The sequence below is a fragment of the Pelodiscus sinensis genome, chromosome 1 (genome assembly GCF_049634645.1).
Source record: "Pelodiscus sinensis isolate JC-2024 chromosome 1, ASM4963464v1, whole genome shotgun sequence".
Classification (NCBI taxonomy): Eukaryota; Metazoa; Chordata; order Testudines; family Trionychidae; genus Pelodiscus; species Pelodiscus sinensis.
This window is the reverse complement of record NC_134711.1, coordinates 104429881-104444572: the sequence shown is the minus strand read 5'-3', so window position 1 is coordinate 104444572 and position 14692 is coordinate 104429881. Positions and strand designations below refer to the sequence as shown.

The 14692-nt window shown below is 43.3% G+C and overlaps 1 protein-coding gene across 2 annotated transcripts in view; it reads right to left on the bottom strand.

The window, feature by feature from the left end:
* Nucleotides 1-14692, bottom strand: part of SLC13A4 (solute carrier family 13 member 4) — a 45634-nt gene that overhangs the window by 24067 nt on the left and 6875 nt on the right. For both annotated transcript variants that reach the window (XM_006114375.4, XM_006114376.4), the window contains exons 2-4: nucleotides 9863-9991; nucleotides 2400-2536; nucleotides 1610-1791 (exon numbers count right to left, since the gene is read on the bottom strand). In XM_006114375.4, coding sequence (XP_006114437.2) covers nucleotides 1610-1791; nucleotides 2400-2536; nucleotides 9863-9991 — 448 coding nt within the window. The remainder of the gene's footprint in view (nucleotides 1-1609; nucleotides 1792-2399; nucleotides 2537-9862; nucleotides 9992-14692) is intronic.

Below are 14692 nucleotides of genomic sequence, written 5' to 3'. Positions count from 1 at the left end.
CATTAAGTGCCAGCAATGCCCCTCTGCCATTTATATTGGCCAAACTGGACAGTCTCTATGAGAAAGGATTAATGGACACAAATCAGATATTCGAAATGGTAACATACACAAACCTATTGGGGAACATTTTAAATTGCCCGGGCACTCACTAATAGATCTATATGTGACTATACTCTTACAAAGCAATTTAAAAAACCAGCTGGAGAGCGAAGCTGCAGAACTTGTCTTTATTTGCAAATTTGACACTTTTAAGCAAGGTTTGGACAAAGACATGAACTGGATGGGCTGCTATATTCAACACCCTATTGACATCAAAAGCTAGGTATTGGGCACTTACAGACCACTCTATTAGCCTTATTTAGCACAGACACTCTAATTGACAAGCTTTTCTTCCCCTTCTCTTTCCCTCCCCATCCACTCTTTTTCTGCTGTTTATTTGTACCTCTGGATTCCTTGCTCCATTCATCTGAAGAAGTGGGTTGTGCCCACAAAATCTACATTTTTTGTTAGTCTTTAAGGTGCTGTAGGATCATTCATTGTTTTTTAAGTTGTTCCAATGACAGCGATAGAGATGGTGGCTATTTTGGGGAGTTCTTTGTCACAGATAAACTTTCAGTTATGAGAACTAATGGCACAAAATGTGTCCATTGCACCAGGTCAACTAAACAAGTACACTAGGAAGGTGAAAAAACTAGATGTACATGTGTGTGCATGCAGGGAATGTAGAGAAGTAAAGGAAACTGGTGTGTGCGCAGAGGAACATGGAAAAGGCAGTGATCATCTGAAAGCTAAAAGGGCAGGGAAAACTGAAGCTGTTTTGTTCAGCTCCAATGAAACAAAGCAGCTGTACAGGCAGGTTAAATGACCCGTATTCTCTGGCTGTTTTGTACTATTTCCAAGTCAGGTAAAGCAGCCAGAGAGTAGCAAAGAATCTGATCTTCCAAAAGTTAGAACTAAATAATATATCTAAGCTGGATACTATATATATTTAAATCACCCGGATACATTCTCTTTGAATTTCTTGCTTAGTGTGGTTCATATATGAAAATGTTCATCAAAAAACTTGAGGAAATTCCTAGACAAAAACTATGCTGAGAGTAAATCTAGGGTAAATGTTTATACCATAGATTAATGCTAAATTATAGGGAGGTTATAAACATTTCAAAACTAAGCATTATAAACCCAGGAAATTAACAGTTTAAATGCAAAAGAAATCCAGACGTGAAGATATAGAAATGCACATGTAGAACACCTGAACAACCTTACCTGTGTCCTGCCACAGAGCCTTCAAACTTTCCATCTAGTTAGAACTCCCTGAAAGCTTGTGCATAAGCTATAATTTAAATCTGCCCTGAAGTGATGCCCTCAACTCAGCTTCCCTTCAGCCTACACAGATTCCTAATTCCACTTCTCCTGCCAGATATCCCTGAGGCTATAAAATAAATATAGCTGTACACAATATACAAAAAATCGATAACAGGGCCAAATCCTCATGTCGTATAATTCACATTGCTCCACTGGTTTCCATGGATCTATGAAGATTAACAGGAGCTGGATTTGGCCTCCAATATGTAAAAATGAAAGAAGAATTACTGAGATCTTCATATACCTATTGGCTCCCGCTCTTTAGACATGGTGTTGCCTGCAGTACCGATGACCTCATGCTCCTCATCAGCGTACACTAATTCCTGTAGCACTGCCTCCACAATTGGCATCACCATGGCTGTGGTGGAGGTATTGGAAAGCCACATGGATAAAACGGTTGTACAGCACATAAAGCAGAGAAGTAACCTAGAATACAAGATAGAACAGCCCTCTGGGGGCACTTTTACAACTTTTTCATGCCCCCCCTTGTCCAATATTTTAATTAATTAATTCGTATTTATTTATTATTTCTCCTCTTTACTTGCAAATATATTATATTGCCTCAAGTTGAAATTCACCCCAATACAGTGGACCAGCACAATACATCATTTCAGCCCCATCTATGCCCTGATTACAAATTCATAACAAGGTGAAGACAGGAAATTCTGCATTTCATCATGAGTACTTTGTACACATCAAATAACAGTCAAGGAGGGAACAAACAGAAGAGCCCAAGGAAATGTGAGAGCACAATGAACAGAGAGAATTGGATGAAGGGATAAAAGACAAAAAAAAAAAAAAAAAGAGTCAGATAGACGGGGGGCAGAAAAATTCATAAATTTTATGGACATGAAAAGATCATCAAAGATTGACTTAAGACACCAGATTGGAAAAGTACAATGCATTACAGGAACTGACACCATATGTTTTTGAAAAGCATACTGGGCTAGATTTAATTAATATTTGCTCATTTATTTTTAAACATGATGCTAGTATCTTTTAATGTTCTAAACTATTATAAAGGATTCACTCACATGCCTGGCTTTGCTCCAGCCATCATGACCATACGCAAAGCAATCCGCTTGTGTAGGTTCCACTTTTCAACAGAAGCTGCCACACAAATCACCCCCATGAGGAGCAAAGTTGTGTTCTTGAAATACTCTGCAGCCACCTGCAGGAAAGCAAGTTGGAGATAAGCAATCACAGAATGAAGTCACTTGCAGACAGCATGTAGGGAAAGTGGAAGAAATGGAAACCCTCTGATTCAAAATACCACAACTTAATTCCTTTTCCTCTGGTGTTGATAAATTAAAATGTATCATGCAACCTGTCAGCTAGGTTTCTCAGTTTTGGAGAGGCAAAGAGAAGTTGAGAGAGGTCATGTGATTTTCTGTTAGTTTATAAAAGTTTTACTTTGTAATGTGTTAAATGTTTAGATTAAGCCCAAACTGACACATCTTCTGTGGATTCCCACCTGCCAAAACTTCCGAAGTGCTCTTTCAACCTGGGATTCTACACCTACCCACTTATTCTTAAGTCTTTATATCTTGTTTAATCATAAGGAAAGCAAGGCTAAAATACACCCACAGAAAGCTCCCAGAGACTGATCATGTGTGTGTGTGCACGTGTTTTTGTGTAAGAGAGAGAGCAAGAGAGCACAAAAATCCACAGCTATTTTATACAAATAATTACACAGAAAATGCCACTGTGCTTTTGAAGAGTTTTCTGGAAATCTTGGGACAAATTTCCATCCCCTTGTGAAACAGAACAGGTTTGAATCACGATCTAATAGCAAATCTCTAGGCAAATTTAACTACGGAGTCACCACCAATGCCTGTATAATAAACCTCAACCCTCTACCGTGACACAAACTCTCTCAGTCACTTTAGGTAAGATATTTAGAGTCAAATTGTGGCCGCATTTCTCCATGAAAGGTCACAAAGGAAGCTTGTGTCAGAGTAGGAAACTGATTCTAAGTCTCCAGAGCTCCAAACTAGCACCCTAACCATTGGACCATCCTGGACCTCCCCATGATTAAAAAAAGAAAGTAAGGACACCTAAATGCTATTCCTAACTTAACCACAGATTTCTGGTGTAAAGTCCCTAAAGTCTAAATTTTCAAAATTAGTTATCTGAAGTTAGGCATCCAAATTCATATTTCAGCATGTAAATAGGTAGACTGGGTTTCAGATATGCTATGCAACTGCAGCTTCCACTGCTAGTTCACCACTATCAAAATAATTTTCCATGCAAGGACATAGGTTGTATTTAAAAAATATGACAATAATGTAGCAGAGAAAGTTGTAGTTTTAACACATTCACTAGTTGAGGTGAACGAGTCACAGGAAATGGTTCACAACGACCAACTAACAGTTAATTTTACAACTTCTCATGTTTATACTGCGGGTATGTCTAGACTACATGATTTCATCGATGGAGCCATGTAGATTATTTTACTAGACATAGGAAAATGAAGGGGCGATTTAAATAATCGCCTCTTCATTTACATCAAAATGGCTGCTGCATTGTGCCGATCAGCTGTTTCGCAGCACAGCGCGGTAGTCTGGATGCTTCGCGGTTGACAAGGCAAGCCCTTGTCGACCGCCCCAGTAAACCTCATTCCACAAGGCATAATGGGGCGGTCGACAAGGGCTTCCCTTGTTGATTGTGGAGCATCCAGACTACCATGCTGTGCCACCAAACAGCTGATCGGCACAGCGCGGCAGCCATTTTGATATAAATGAAGAGGTGATTATTTAAATCGCCCCTTCATTTTCCTATGTCTAGTAAACTAATCTACATGGCTCCGTCGACGGAGCCATGTAGTCTAGACATACCCTGCGATTTTAAAATGCTTTAGCAATCATGTGTCAGTTAATATACTTTAAAATCATTCTCTCTCTTTTTTTTTTTTTTTTTGGTGGGGATGATCCCAAACAAGTAACATTTAAAAGAGTAGGCCAACATTTAAACCGAAGCCCAATTATAGAACCAGCAAAATGTCGGGCTAGGGTTTGAAAACACAGGGTTAAATCCTGGCCCCATTGAAATCCTTGGGAGCTGGCCATTGACTTCAAAAGAGTCAATATTTCTCTTACTGTCCTTAGCCTTGCCACACCTCATTGGTGATTATTTCATGATAATGATCCTTGCTCTCTTTTCTAAAGCATTGCTCATGAAAAGTGCTATCTTAAGTTGTAAAAAATCTTTATTTTTATTTATGTAACAAATTCCCATGATGACATAAAGAGACTTGGCCGTCACAGTTCAATGTTTGCCAAAAACTTTTAAATATCACATTTTCATCTCTCTTTCCCTACTTTCTAGCTCATTAATTCCTCCCGCCACTCCCCCCTCCACACACACACCTAGTCCAGCATTTTTCTAATAAAAAAATTCTTAGACTGAATGAAAGGGATCTATTGAGCTAGCAACACAAGGACTCAATTGTTTCCCTTTATCCCTTTAAAAGTATTTTGGTGAAACAAAAGAATATACCACACACGCCCACATGCACACACACACACACACACATGGCCATGTGAGTGATATTTCGTATAAACCATGTGGCAAGACCCTGAGTTCCCTGGCAGTTCAGCAGGCCCGCCAACAGGAGTGGGGCAAAGAGGGGAATTGCTCTGAGGCCTGAAGATTCTAAAGAGCCCAGGGCTCTGGCTGTTGCTTTTGCTACTGCGGTAGCAGCAGCTGCTGGAGCTGCCCACAGGCCTGTTAGAATCCCTATGGGAGCGCTGCTCCAGCCCCGCCTCTTCCTCCCGAGACTCTGCCCCTTCCAGGTGCATGGAGCTGTCCCCCGCAGCCACATTGCCCATGGGCTTAGCAATTTTGAAGGCTCCCCTGCACATCAGACTGGAAATTTTGCAACAGCATCAGCGAATACAGGGATTTTTTTTAATTTAAGCATTTGTTTTATTTTTGGGAAATGAATAAAGCAGACTGTAGAGTATTCCTGTTATTATTTAATTTAAATTAAATATTAAATTCAATTTGTAGTATGCGGCACATACATTTTTAAATAGTCAGCTGTTTTCAGTTTTTGTATTGAAAAGATGCAGCCGTTTACAAGGGGAGGGAGGAGAACTGAAGGGCCTTGTTATTGCATAGGGCACAACTGGGGTTTTTGGCAGTGGGGAAGGAGTATGAGGCAGGCTGGGTTTGTGTAATGAGTGCAAAAAGGAGGCTCAGTGTGTGTAACAAGCACAAAGCATAACCTCACAGTCTAATAAAGTAATTTTCCATGTCAACCCTTTCACCACTGATTGCAAGTTCATTATGCCACTGAGCCTACCAGGGCAGTTTACACCCTGAAGAGCAGTTTCAGACTAACTGTACACTTCACTGTAGCAGTTTACATTCAGGCCCGGTACTGCACTTAGATCATGCCTGTACTATGAGTGAGGGATATGACTCTCTGGCTTCTGTTCACATTATTTGTGCAGACAATCCCTGTGCTTCCTGTTCTAATAAGCTAACACTGATCTTCATGCTGAGAACAAGAGTAAAAGAAAAATCCTATAAAGAATGTAGATAGCATTAATGGAAATCCCCGGTCTCATAATACAAGAACAAGATGACTAATGAAAATTTAAAAAAACAAATTCGAACAGATCCAAGAGAATATTTTTTTCCTTACAACTCACAATTAACTTGTGGAACTAATGGGTATTTTTCTCCACTCTAGCTCATTTCATCTGAGGAAGTGGGTTGTGCCTCTGAAAGCTCATGATTCATTCTCTCTCTCTCTCTCTCTCTCTATATATATATATTTGTTAGTCTTTAAGGTGCTGTTTTTAAAGTTACAGACTAACACAGCTACCCCTCTGAGTCATTGACACGAGACATCACTGAAGTTAAGTTTAGATGGATTTGTCAAACAAATTAGACATTTATATAGGTAACAATAATTAGTTATAATAGTAAATATTACTAGCAGTTTTGGAAGACATAGATATCCTCCTGCTTCAGGGATCAGAGGGTACGTCTAGCCTACAGGCTTTTGTTGACAGAGGCTTTGTCGACAGATACTGTCAACAAAGAGCGTCTAGACTACATCCAGTTCTGTCGACAAAGCAAGCTGCTTTGTTGACATGAGAGGATGTGTCTAAACTACATGGCTTCGTCGATGAAGCCATGTAGATTAGGCTGATCTGCAAAGGGAAATGAAGCCGTGATTTAAATAATCGCGGCTTCATTTAAATGTAAATGGCTGCCGCGCTGAGCCGACAAACAGCTGATCAGCTGTTTGTCGGCTCAGTGCGCTAGTCTGGACGCTCCTGTGCTGATCTGAAAGCCCTTTATCGACCTCCCTGTTATGCCTCGTAAGATGAGGTTTACCGGGGAGGTCGATAAAGGGCTTTCATGTCGGCAGGGGAGCGTCCAGACTGTCCCGATCTGCTGACAAACAGCTGATCGGCAGAGCGGGCAGCCATTTAAATTTAAATGAAGCCGCGATTATTTAAATCGCGGCTTCATTTCCCTTTGCTGAACAAACAAATCTACATGGCTCCGTCGACGGAGCCATGTAGTTTAGACATACCCAGAGTGTAGACACAAATGACAGTGTAGATGCAATAATGCCTTCTGTTGACAAAAGGCATTATTCCTCGTAGAATGAGGTTTACCACCATCGACAAAACTGTTGACGTTATGTTGACAGAACTCAGCGGTAGCGTGGACTCAGGTATAGTTTTGTTGACAAAAGTCCACTTTTGTCGACAAAACCCTGTAGTCTAGACACACCCAGACTGAGGTTTAGGAGGAGGTTTCCTTGGGAGTTATCCATAGTTACCTACTACGAAGCTTCTCCCACATTTCTCTAAAGCAGTTGGTACCAAGAATTGTTGGTGATAGAAAACTGCACTAGCTGGACCAATCATCTGTGGCCATTCCTATGTTTCCGTGTATGATGGAATGCACCCCTGTATTCGCACAATAATAATATTTATACAAAATATGCCTTGTAAGGAATAATTTGAAAAGTAATAAATTGCCAGTCAATAATATAATGATCAAATATATGTAACAACATTATGTACACAGTAATGAACATAAACTGAAATCATAACTGAAGTGTGTTTACCAGACAGGTCTGGCAAGTGTCTTTGTTTCTCAAAGACAAAGGACAAATTGAAACCCAGCCAAGGTATTATCAAAGCTGATGGGACAGAGCCTATCAAGTGGCCATTCTTTGGTAAGCAGAGAGGACAGGAACATAAGTCTTCATCTTAGCAAAGAGCAGCAAAAAACCTTCGCCCTACCATCAGTGTTCTCTCTCATTTTTTCCACCCCTCAATGGAATGATTTTTTCTTACTGTGAAGGTGATGTGCAACATGTCACCTTCATATTGGTGCACATGACAAAATTCATGTGGTGGGAGTGGGGCCAAGAGGTTCTAAGTGTGGGAGGGGAATCAGGTTTGGGGCAGACGGTTGGCGTGCAGGAATATGAGGGCTCCAGCTGAGGATGCAGGCTCTAGGATGAGGGTGGGTTTGAGGGACTCAGGGCTGGGACTTTTACCTTACCATTGGAAAAGTTGCAGCTGCCAGAATTTTGTGTCTGAAGCTGATTCCAAGTCAGGAATTCTTATGGTTTTTATTTTAAGTTTTAAAATTAGTATTGTTAATTAAGTAAAAGGGTGTGATGATTGTTTTGTTTAAATTGTAATTTGATGTTCCTGCTTAAATATTCATATTGTGTCTGTGCAACAATGAGATCAATTCTGTTTTGTGTGTGTGAATGAGGAACGTGTGTTAGAAGCTAAATGTGAAGGCCATCAACAGACCAGATGTTTCAAAGAAAAGATGAGGTTAGATGTAAAAGCGGCAGGAGATGCTGTGTACCTCTATTGAGATGTGGATGAAGGGCAGATTGATGACTCTAAAAGATAAGGCGAGCACCTATCGGTTGGGACAAGATAGCTGGACATGAGAAGAACAACTTAAGAAAACAAGCACTCATCAAATGGCGATTGATTACAGCATGACAGTGCAAAATGTGCTGATCCCAGTAAAGGAAAACTGCTATAAAAAGGAGCTGCTTCCCCATAATTTTTGGGTACATCCTGCCAACATAGGAGCACTGGTCCAGAGCGATAGAGCTCTGCTCCTATCAGCGATCAATCTGGATGGCCACTGGAAAGACATGGACTGTGAACTGGTAAATATAACATCAATTGGTGGGACTGTATGTGTGTGTGTCTATATAAGCATATGTTAACTGCTTTACTATTGTATTCTTAATAAACATGGCATATTGCATTTTCCCCTATAAAGATCCTGTGTTCTTCTTACAAGCATAACAGAGGTGGTTCCAAGTTTGGTGAAGGGCTCAGAGTGGGGCAGGAGGTTGGGATTTGGGATTATCCAGATGGTTCCATGATGGGGATGGCAACGAGGCGCTCCTTTCCCCTGGCCATGGCAGCTCAGTGCTGGGGTTGGCAAGAAGGGGCTTTCCTCCATTGGCCACTGCAGCTTCAGGGCTGGGAGAGAGATCTGGGCACCTGCATGGGGCTTAATGGGAATCTGCGTGGCTGCATAGTTTAGGGGAAACTTAGCCTACTAGACTCCATGGCTCTTTGCTCTCAGCTGGAAAGAAGTTAACCTAGAGGTCACTCTCAGGAAGATGCATGTCAAAGGGTGACTGAACTATAAAAGTGGGGGAAAAGCACCCCAAGTTCTTGTTCCCTTTCCAGCTCTCTTTGCCACCTAAGATGACAAAAGAAACCTAGCCTATGGGCTTTGGGTCCTAGCCTATGAGGTTAGTCAGCAGTGTCCTAAAAACGTGCAAGAACTTTGCCTTGGACCAAGTCTAGTGTTTTTAATTCTAGACAGCATTTTAGTTTTGTTTTTCTTGTAACTGTTTCTGACTGCAATGCCTCATCCATTGCACTCACTAATATTTTATTTTTTATTGTAAAATAAACTTATTTTATTCTTTAATGAAATCTAATCCAGTGTTGTGAATTGTTTGGGTAACTTCATTTAGGGTAGCAAATTGTTCTGTATTGATCCCCTTCAAGGGGCCACAGGCCTAATATATCTGGATTGTCCATATTTTGGGGGGAAATTCAGGACTGGGAGTATGTAGAGGGTCACCCTGCAAATAGCAACCAAGGCTGGTGGAAGCCAGTGTGTGATTGGTATTTGCTGAGAGGCTGCTGGCTTCAAAGCAGATGGTCCAGGGCTATGGGAATACAGACACTTTGGGTGTAGCCTACATGCTGGTAGGCTAATTGTGAGTAATCCAGGATGGAAGCTACAGCAGCATTGTGAGACATCCAAGGTTGCAGGGCAGGGGTGATACAGCGCCACGTGGGTCCGGATTGTATTTGGGAATGTCAGACTATGTTCCTTCTATAGACAGCTGGTTAGCCTACTTTTTACAGGTTTAGGCGCTTAGCTGCCATGTTAGCCCCGTTGCTCTCCAGTTTGCTGCAAACAGTCAACAGAGTCAGAAGTGATAGAATACACTTTGGGTTACCTCACTGGACTTCATGACTCCAAAGAGTGGGTAGAGGAAAGCAGGAACTAGGGCTGCAGCTCCGAGCGGTACCGCTTCTGAGACCCAGTACACAGCTGTCACGATCAGCACATAAGCACATGAGCATTCCTGAGGAGAGAAATCACTGAGGTTAGCCATCACTCAAACCACCTCTGCTGTATCAGCCTTTGAAAATATGTCCAGAGAATGGGCCCAGCCCACAGGTGATTAGATCACAATGTTGTCTATGGGGACTGCATTAAGGGGACTTCCCAAATGGCCAGCTGGCTGGGACTAAATTGAGTGCTACCCCTAGGGGATTAGAGAAATTCCAAAAGACAGCAGGATGCTCATAAGAGTTTAAGAACGATAGCAATGGCAACGGATGAGGAAAACACCTGGGATGAAAAAGAAGCACATATTGAAGAGGTTACACAGTTTCTTAAATCACTTCAATTTTAAATATATAATTTTGATCATTTGCTTTTACTGAATGGTCACTTCGCATTGCTACCAATTAAACAACTCCCTCCGTCTCCAGACTGTATTCCCAGTTCTCAAATGCATGTGCCATGATCTGTAAATATTAAAATGAATCTTTGATTTCTTCCACTCTAATCCGGTCTAGTCTGGGCACACAAATTGGTGTATTCTGCCAGTCGTGACAGATTGTAACTATGATGAACTCTGTACAGGGCTTTGAGAAAACATCTCTGTTTCTTAATTCAGCCAGATCCCAGACTGTGGAATAGTGAAATCTTAGGATCGAGAGTTTAGCATTTGAACAAGCGTTATACTAAGGTTAAGAAAAAAATAAAATATATATGGGTATGTCTACACTACAAAGTTAATTCGAACTAACGGACGTTAGTTCGAATTAACTTTGATAGGCGCAACACTAGCGCTCCGCTAGTTCGAACTTAATTCGAACTAGCAGAGCGCTTAGTTCGAACTAGGTAAACCTCATTCTACGAGGACTAAGCCTAGTTCGAACTTACTAGTTCGAATGAAGGGGTGTGTAGCCCCTTAATTCGAACTAGTGGGAGGCTAGCCCTCCCCAGCTTTCCCTGGTGGCCACTCTGGCCACCACCAGGGAAACTCTATTGCCCCCCACCCGGCCCCGGACCCCTTAAAGGGGCACGGGCTGGCTACGGTGCCCGTGCCAGGTGCAAGCCTGCCAGCACCCAGCTAGCAGACCCTGCACCAGGCATGGCTTGAGCCAGCCACCCAATGCCCCCCAGCCCTCCCCCTCTTCCCGGGACCAGGCTGGTGGCTCCCGGGAGCTTGCCCGGGACCGCAAGAGGCGAGAACCCACCTGGTCTAGTGCGGACATCGTGGACCTCATCCACGACCTCCGCACTAGGCACAGGAAAGTGGCCGTCTAGGGCAGGAGAGCTGCCAGCCTGGCCACCCAGGAGCAGGTGTGCATGAAAATCAAGGTGGTCCAGTGAGACCCCCGACCCTGAGCTCTGAGCTCACAATGGCCATCCTGGGTCAGACCAAAGGTCCATCTAGCCCAGTAGCCTGTCTGCCTACAGCGGCCAACCCTAGGGACCCTGGAGGGGATGGACCGAAGACAGTGACCAAGCCATTTGTCTCATGCCATCCCTCTCCAGCCTTCCACAAACTTTGGGCAGGGACACCACTCCTACCCCCTGGCTAATACCACTCCATGGACCCAACCTCCATCACTTTATCTCACTTCTCTTTAAACTCTGTTCTAGTTCTAGCCTTCACAGCCTCCTGCAGCAAGGAGTTCCACAGGTTGACTCTTTGCTTTGTGAAGAACAACTTTCTGTTTCTAGTTTGAAGCCTGCTACCCATTCCTTTCCTTTGGTGTCCTCTAGTCCTTCTATTATGGGAACTAATGAAGAACTTTTCTTTATGCACCCTCTCCACCCCACTCATGCTTTTATAGACCTCTATCCCATTCCCCCTCAGTCTCCTCTTTTCTAAACTGAAAAGTCCCAGTCTCTTTAGCCTCTCTTCATATGGGACCTGTTCCAAACCTCTGATCATTTTAGTTGCCCTCCCCTCTCCCACCCTCTCTCTTCCCCTCTCCCACCTCCTTTTCCCAGTCTCCCCGAGTTTTGTTCAATAAAGAGAGATTCTATTTTTGACCACACGTTTTCTTTATTTTGTATATCAGGAAGGGGGGCTAGGGAAGGGTAAGTGGAAGGAGGTGAGGGAGGAATGGGGTACGAGCCCCTGATGGGGAGGACTGGGCTGGCTCTGTGGGCTTCTGGGGGTGGAAGTTCTCCTGCAGCCCCCCAATTGACCCCTCTCCCCAGATGGCAGCCTGCGGCAAGTGCAGCCGGTCTGATGGCCGAGTGCAGTGATGTGCCCAGTGTGGGCACTCAGGACACTCCAAGCCAGGACTGCTTTGCAAGCGGGGCACCCCTTAGAACTGTGTGTCCGGGGTGGGGGTCGGGACCCTTTAAGCGCAGCCCTCGGCTAGCCTGAGGCAGCAGCTCCACGCTCTAAGTCCTCCTCTGATGCCCTGCCGGCACTGCTTCCGGCCATCCTTAAGCCCGGTTTAGGGTCCACTTAATGTGGACATGCTAGTTCGAATTAGCAAAACGCTAATTCGAACTAGTTTTTTAGTCTGGATGCGTTAGTTTGAATTAGCTTAGTTCGAATTAACTAATTTGAACTAAGTTAGTTCGAATTAGTGCTGTCGTGTAGACATACCCAGAGTGTGTTATGCAATCATAGCAGTACTCCTGTGACCCAGACTTTCCAATGAAATTATAAAGCTATAGCAGAGCAATCTGGATCTGTATTTGTCTAATGGCATCTTGGGTACTATTATTCAACTCAATTGTTGGTTTTACTATTTATATTTCAGTTACTTTAATATTCTTTGTTATCTTAATTGTGAATGTCTAATGCCACGTTTCAGAAATAAGGGTTAAAACCAGGTCAATGATAGCCAATTTAAACCTAAGGAACTGAAGAAGATCTGGCAGAAGATTTTAAATAAATAGAAGCAATGACAGATAATAATCTATGTAAACATTTTCTTTGGGCTGTGTTCTGGATGGTATGATATGCTGAACTACAGAAAAAAAACACTTGAGAATGGATCATAAGTAGAGTACAGGGAGTACTGACAACAGATATTCACATTAATTAGAATAAAAACTGCTAGTCCGTTTAAAGGCTATTCGAGTCTCCTTTTATTTGTTTTCCGTTACCTTTTTCACCAAAGGATTTATTGTGTACAAAAATTATTGTAGAAAAGAAAGTGTTAGAAATGCTCATCAATTAACACAATAATTCATGCTGGAAGAGTTTATGCAACTTCTGAAAACTCTTTGTTGTTTTGGGAGTCATCGAATCCAGGAACAGTAACAATGCAATAAAATGTAAGTGACAAATCACACAGGAAATTATGAGTCGTGAACACTACAAGCAATAGTCCGTGATTATTATATAAGAAATACAAAGAGTGAAATATTTTCATACAAACTTTCCAATGAATAATTTTTAATAATGAACATGGCAAGATTCATAGCTGATGCAAATGATCAGAGCACCTTTAATTTCCATAGAGCTATCAGTTTAGACCAGCTAAGGATCTGGCTCCCAATTTGTGAAAATTGACATCTGTTTGAAAATAATTCATGAACAGAGAAAGGGGCTAAATTTGTTCAGCTGTGGGCAGGAAATATTCCCAGAACTTCAAGCATAACTCACTGAGACTAAGGTAAGCTCTGCTGAATGTCACAGAGAGTAAAGACAGAGACATCTATTCATAGGCGACAAGTTATATGGGCCTTTGGTGTCTGTGCTCCACCAATATTCAGAGCACAGAGATCTGGCTCTACCAATGTTTGGGAATCTCCCCTGGTCCCACCCACCATCCCACCCACCTCCCCCGGACCATCTCTGTGCCCTGGGTAGGGGCTGGCTGCCAACCCCTCCTTCCCCATTCTCCTCCTTTAGCAGGGACCATAAGTCCCTCCACCTAGAGAAGCCCTGAACGACTCCCTCCCCTGCTCCTCCTGCTGTTCAGAAGAGCCCCAGGGCAGATGTAACCTTGCTGACCCAGCATTTTCTGGGTAAAAGCTACAGCATCTCTTGATTCAAAGGCCAGGTCTACGCTAAGGGGCAAAGTTTAACTAAGGTACACAACTCCAGCCATGTGAATAGCATAGCTGGGGTTGACATATTTTAGTTTGTCTTATCATGGCCTCCCCACTGTGAGAGGTCGATGGGAGAAACTCTTCTATCAATGCCCCTTACTCCTCATGAGCCAGTGGAGTACCAGAGTTGATGGAGGCACCATCAGCAGTCAATTTAGTGCATCCTTTCTAGACCTGCTAAATTGACCCCCTGGGAGGTCGACTTCTGCAGCATCAATCTCTCGGTAAGCGTAGACAAAGCCAAAGATACTTCTGATATGCCCCTACTCTGTGCAGCATCTACTCTGCCGCCTCAGCCATCTTTGCACCTGCATGGGGCACATCAAAAGCATCTTAGAATCAAGAAACGCTTTTCCCCAGAGCAGGCAGAGCTACTATGACAGTGGCTAGGGCCCCGGTCCCTTTTAAATCACCTGGGCCCCTGGGTAATTGCCCCCCTTTACTCCTCAGTCTGTGGGCCTGGCTGCTGAGGAGGCTGCTGCATGGGGGGGCCCTCCGTCAGAGCTCATTGCTGCCTGTGGTCCCAGCCCTGAGGCAGCCTGCCTGCACCCCAAACTCCTCATCTCTGGCCCCATCTCAGACCCCCACACACCGACCCTCTGCTCCAGCCCTAAGCACACTCCTGCTCCCTGAACCCCTCATCCCCTCTCCAACCTTCCTCACCTCTGCACCCCAGCCCTGA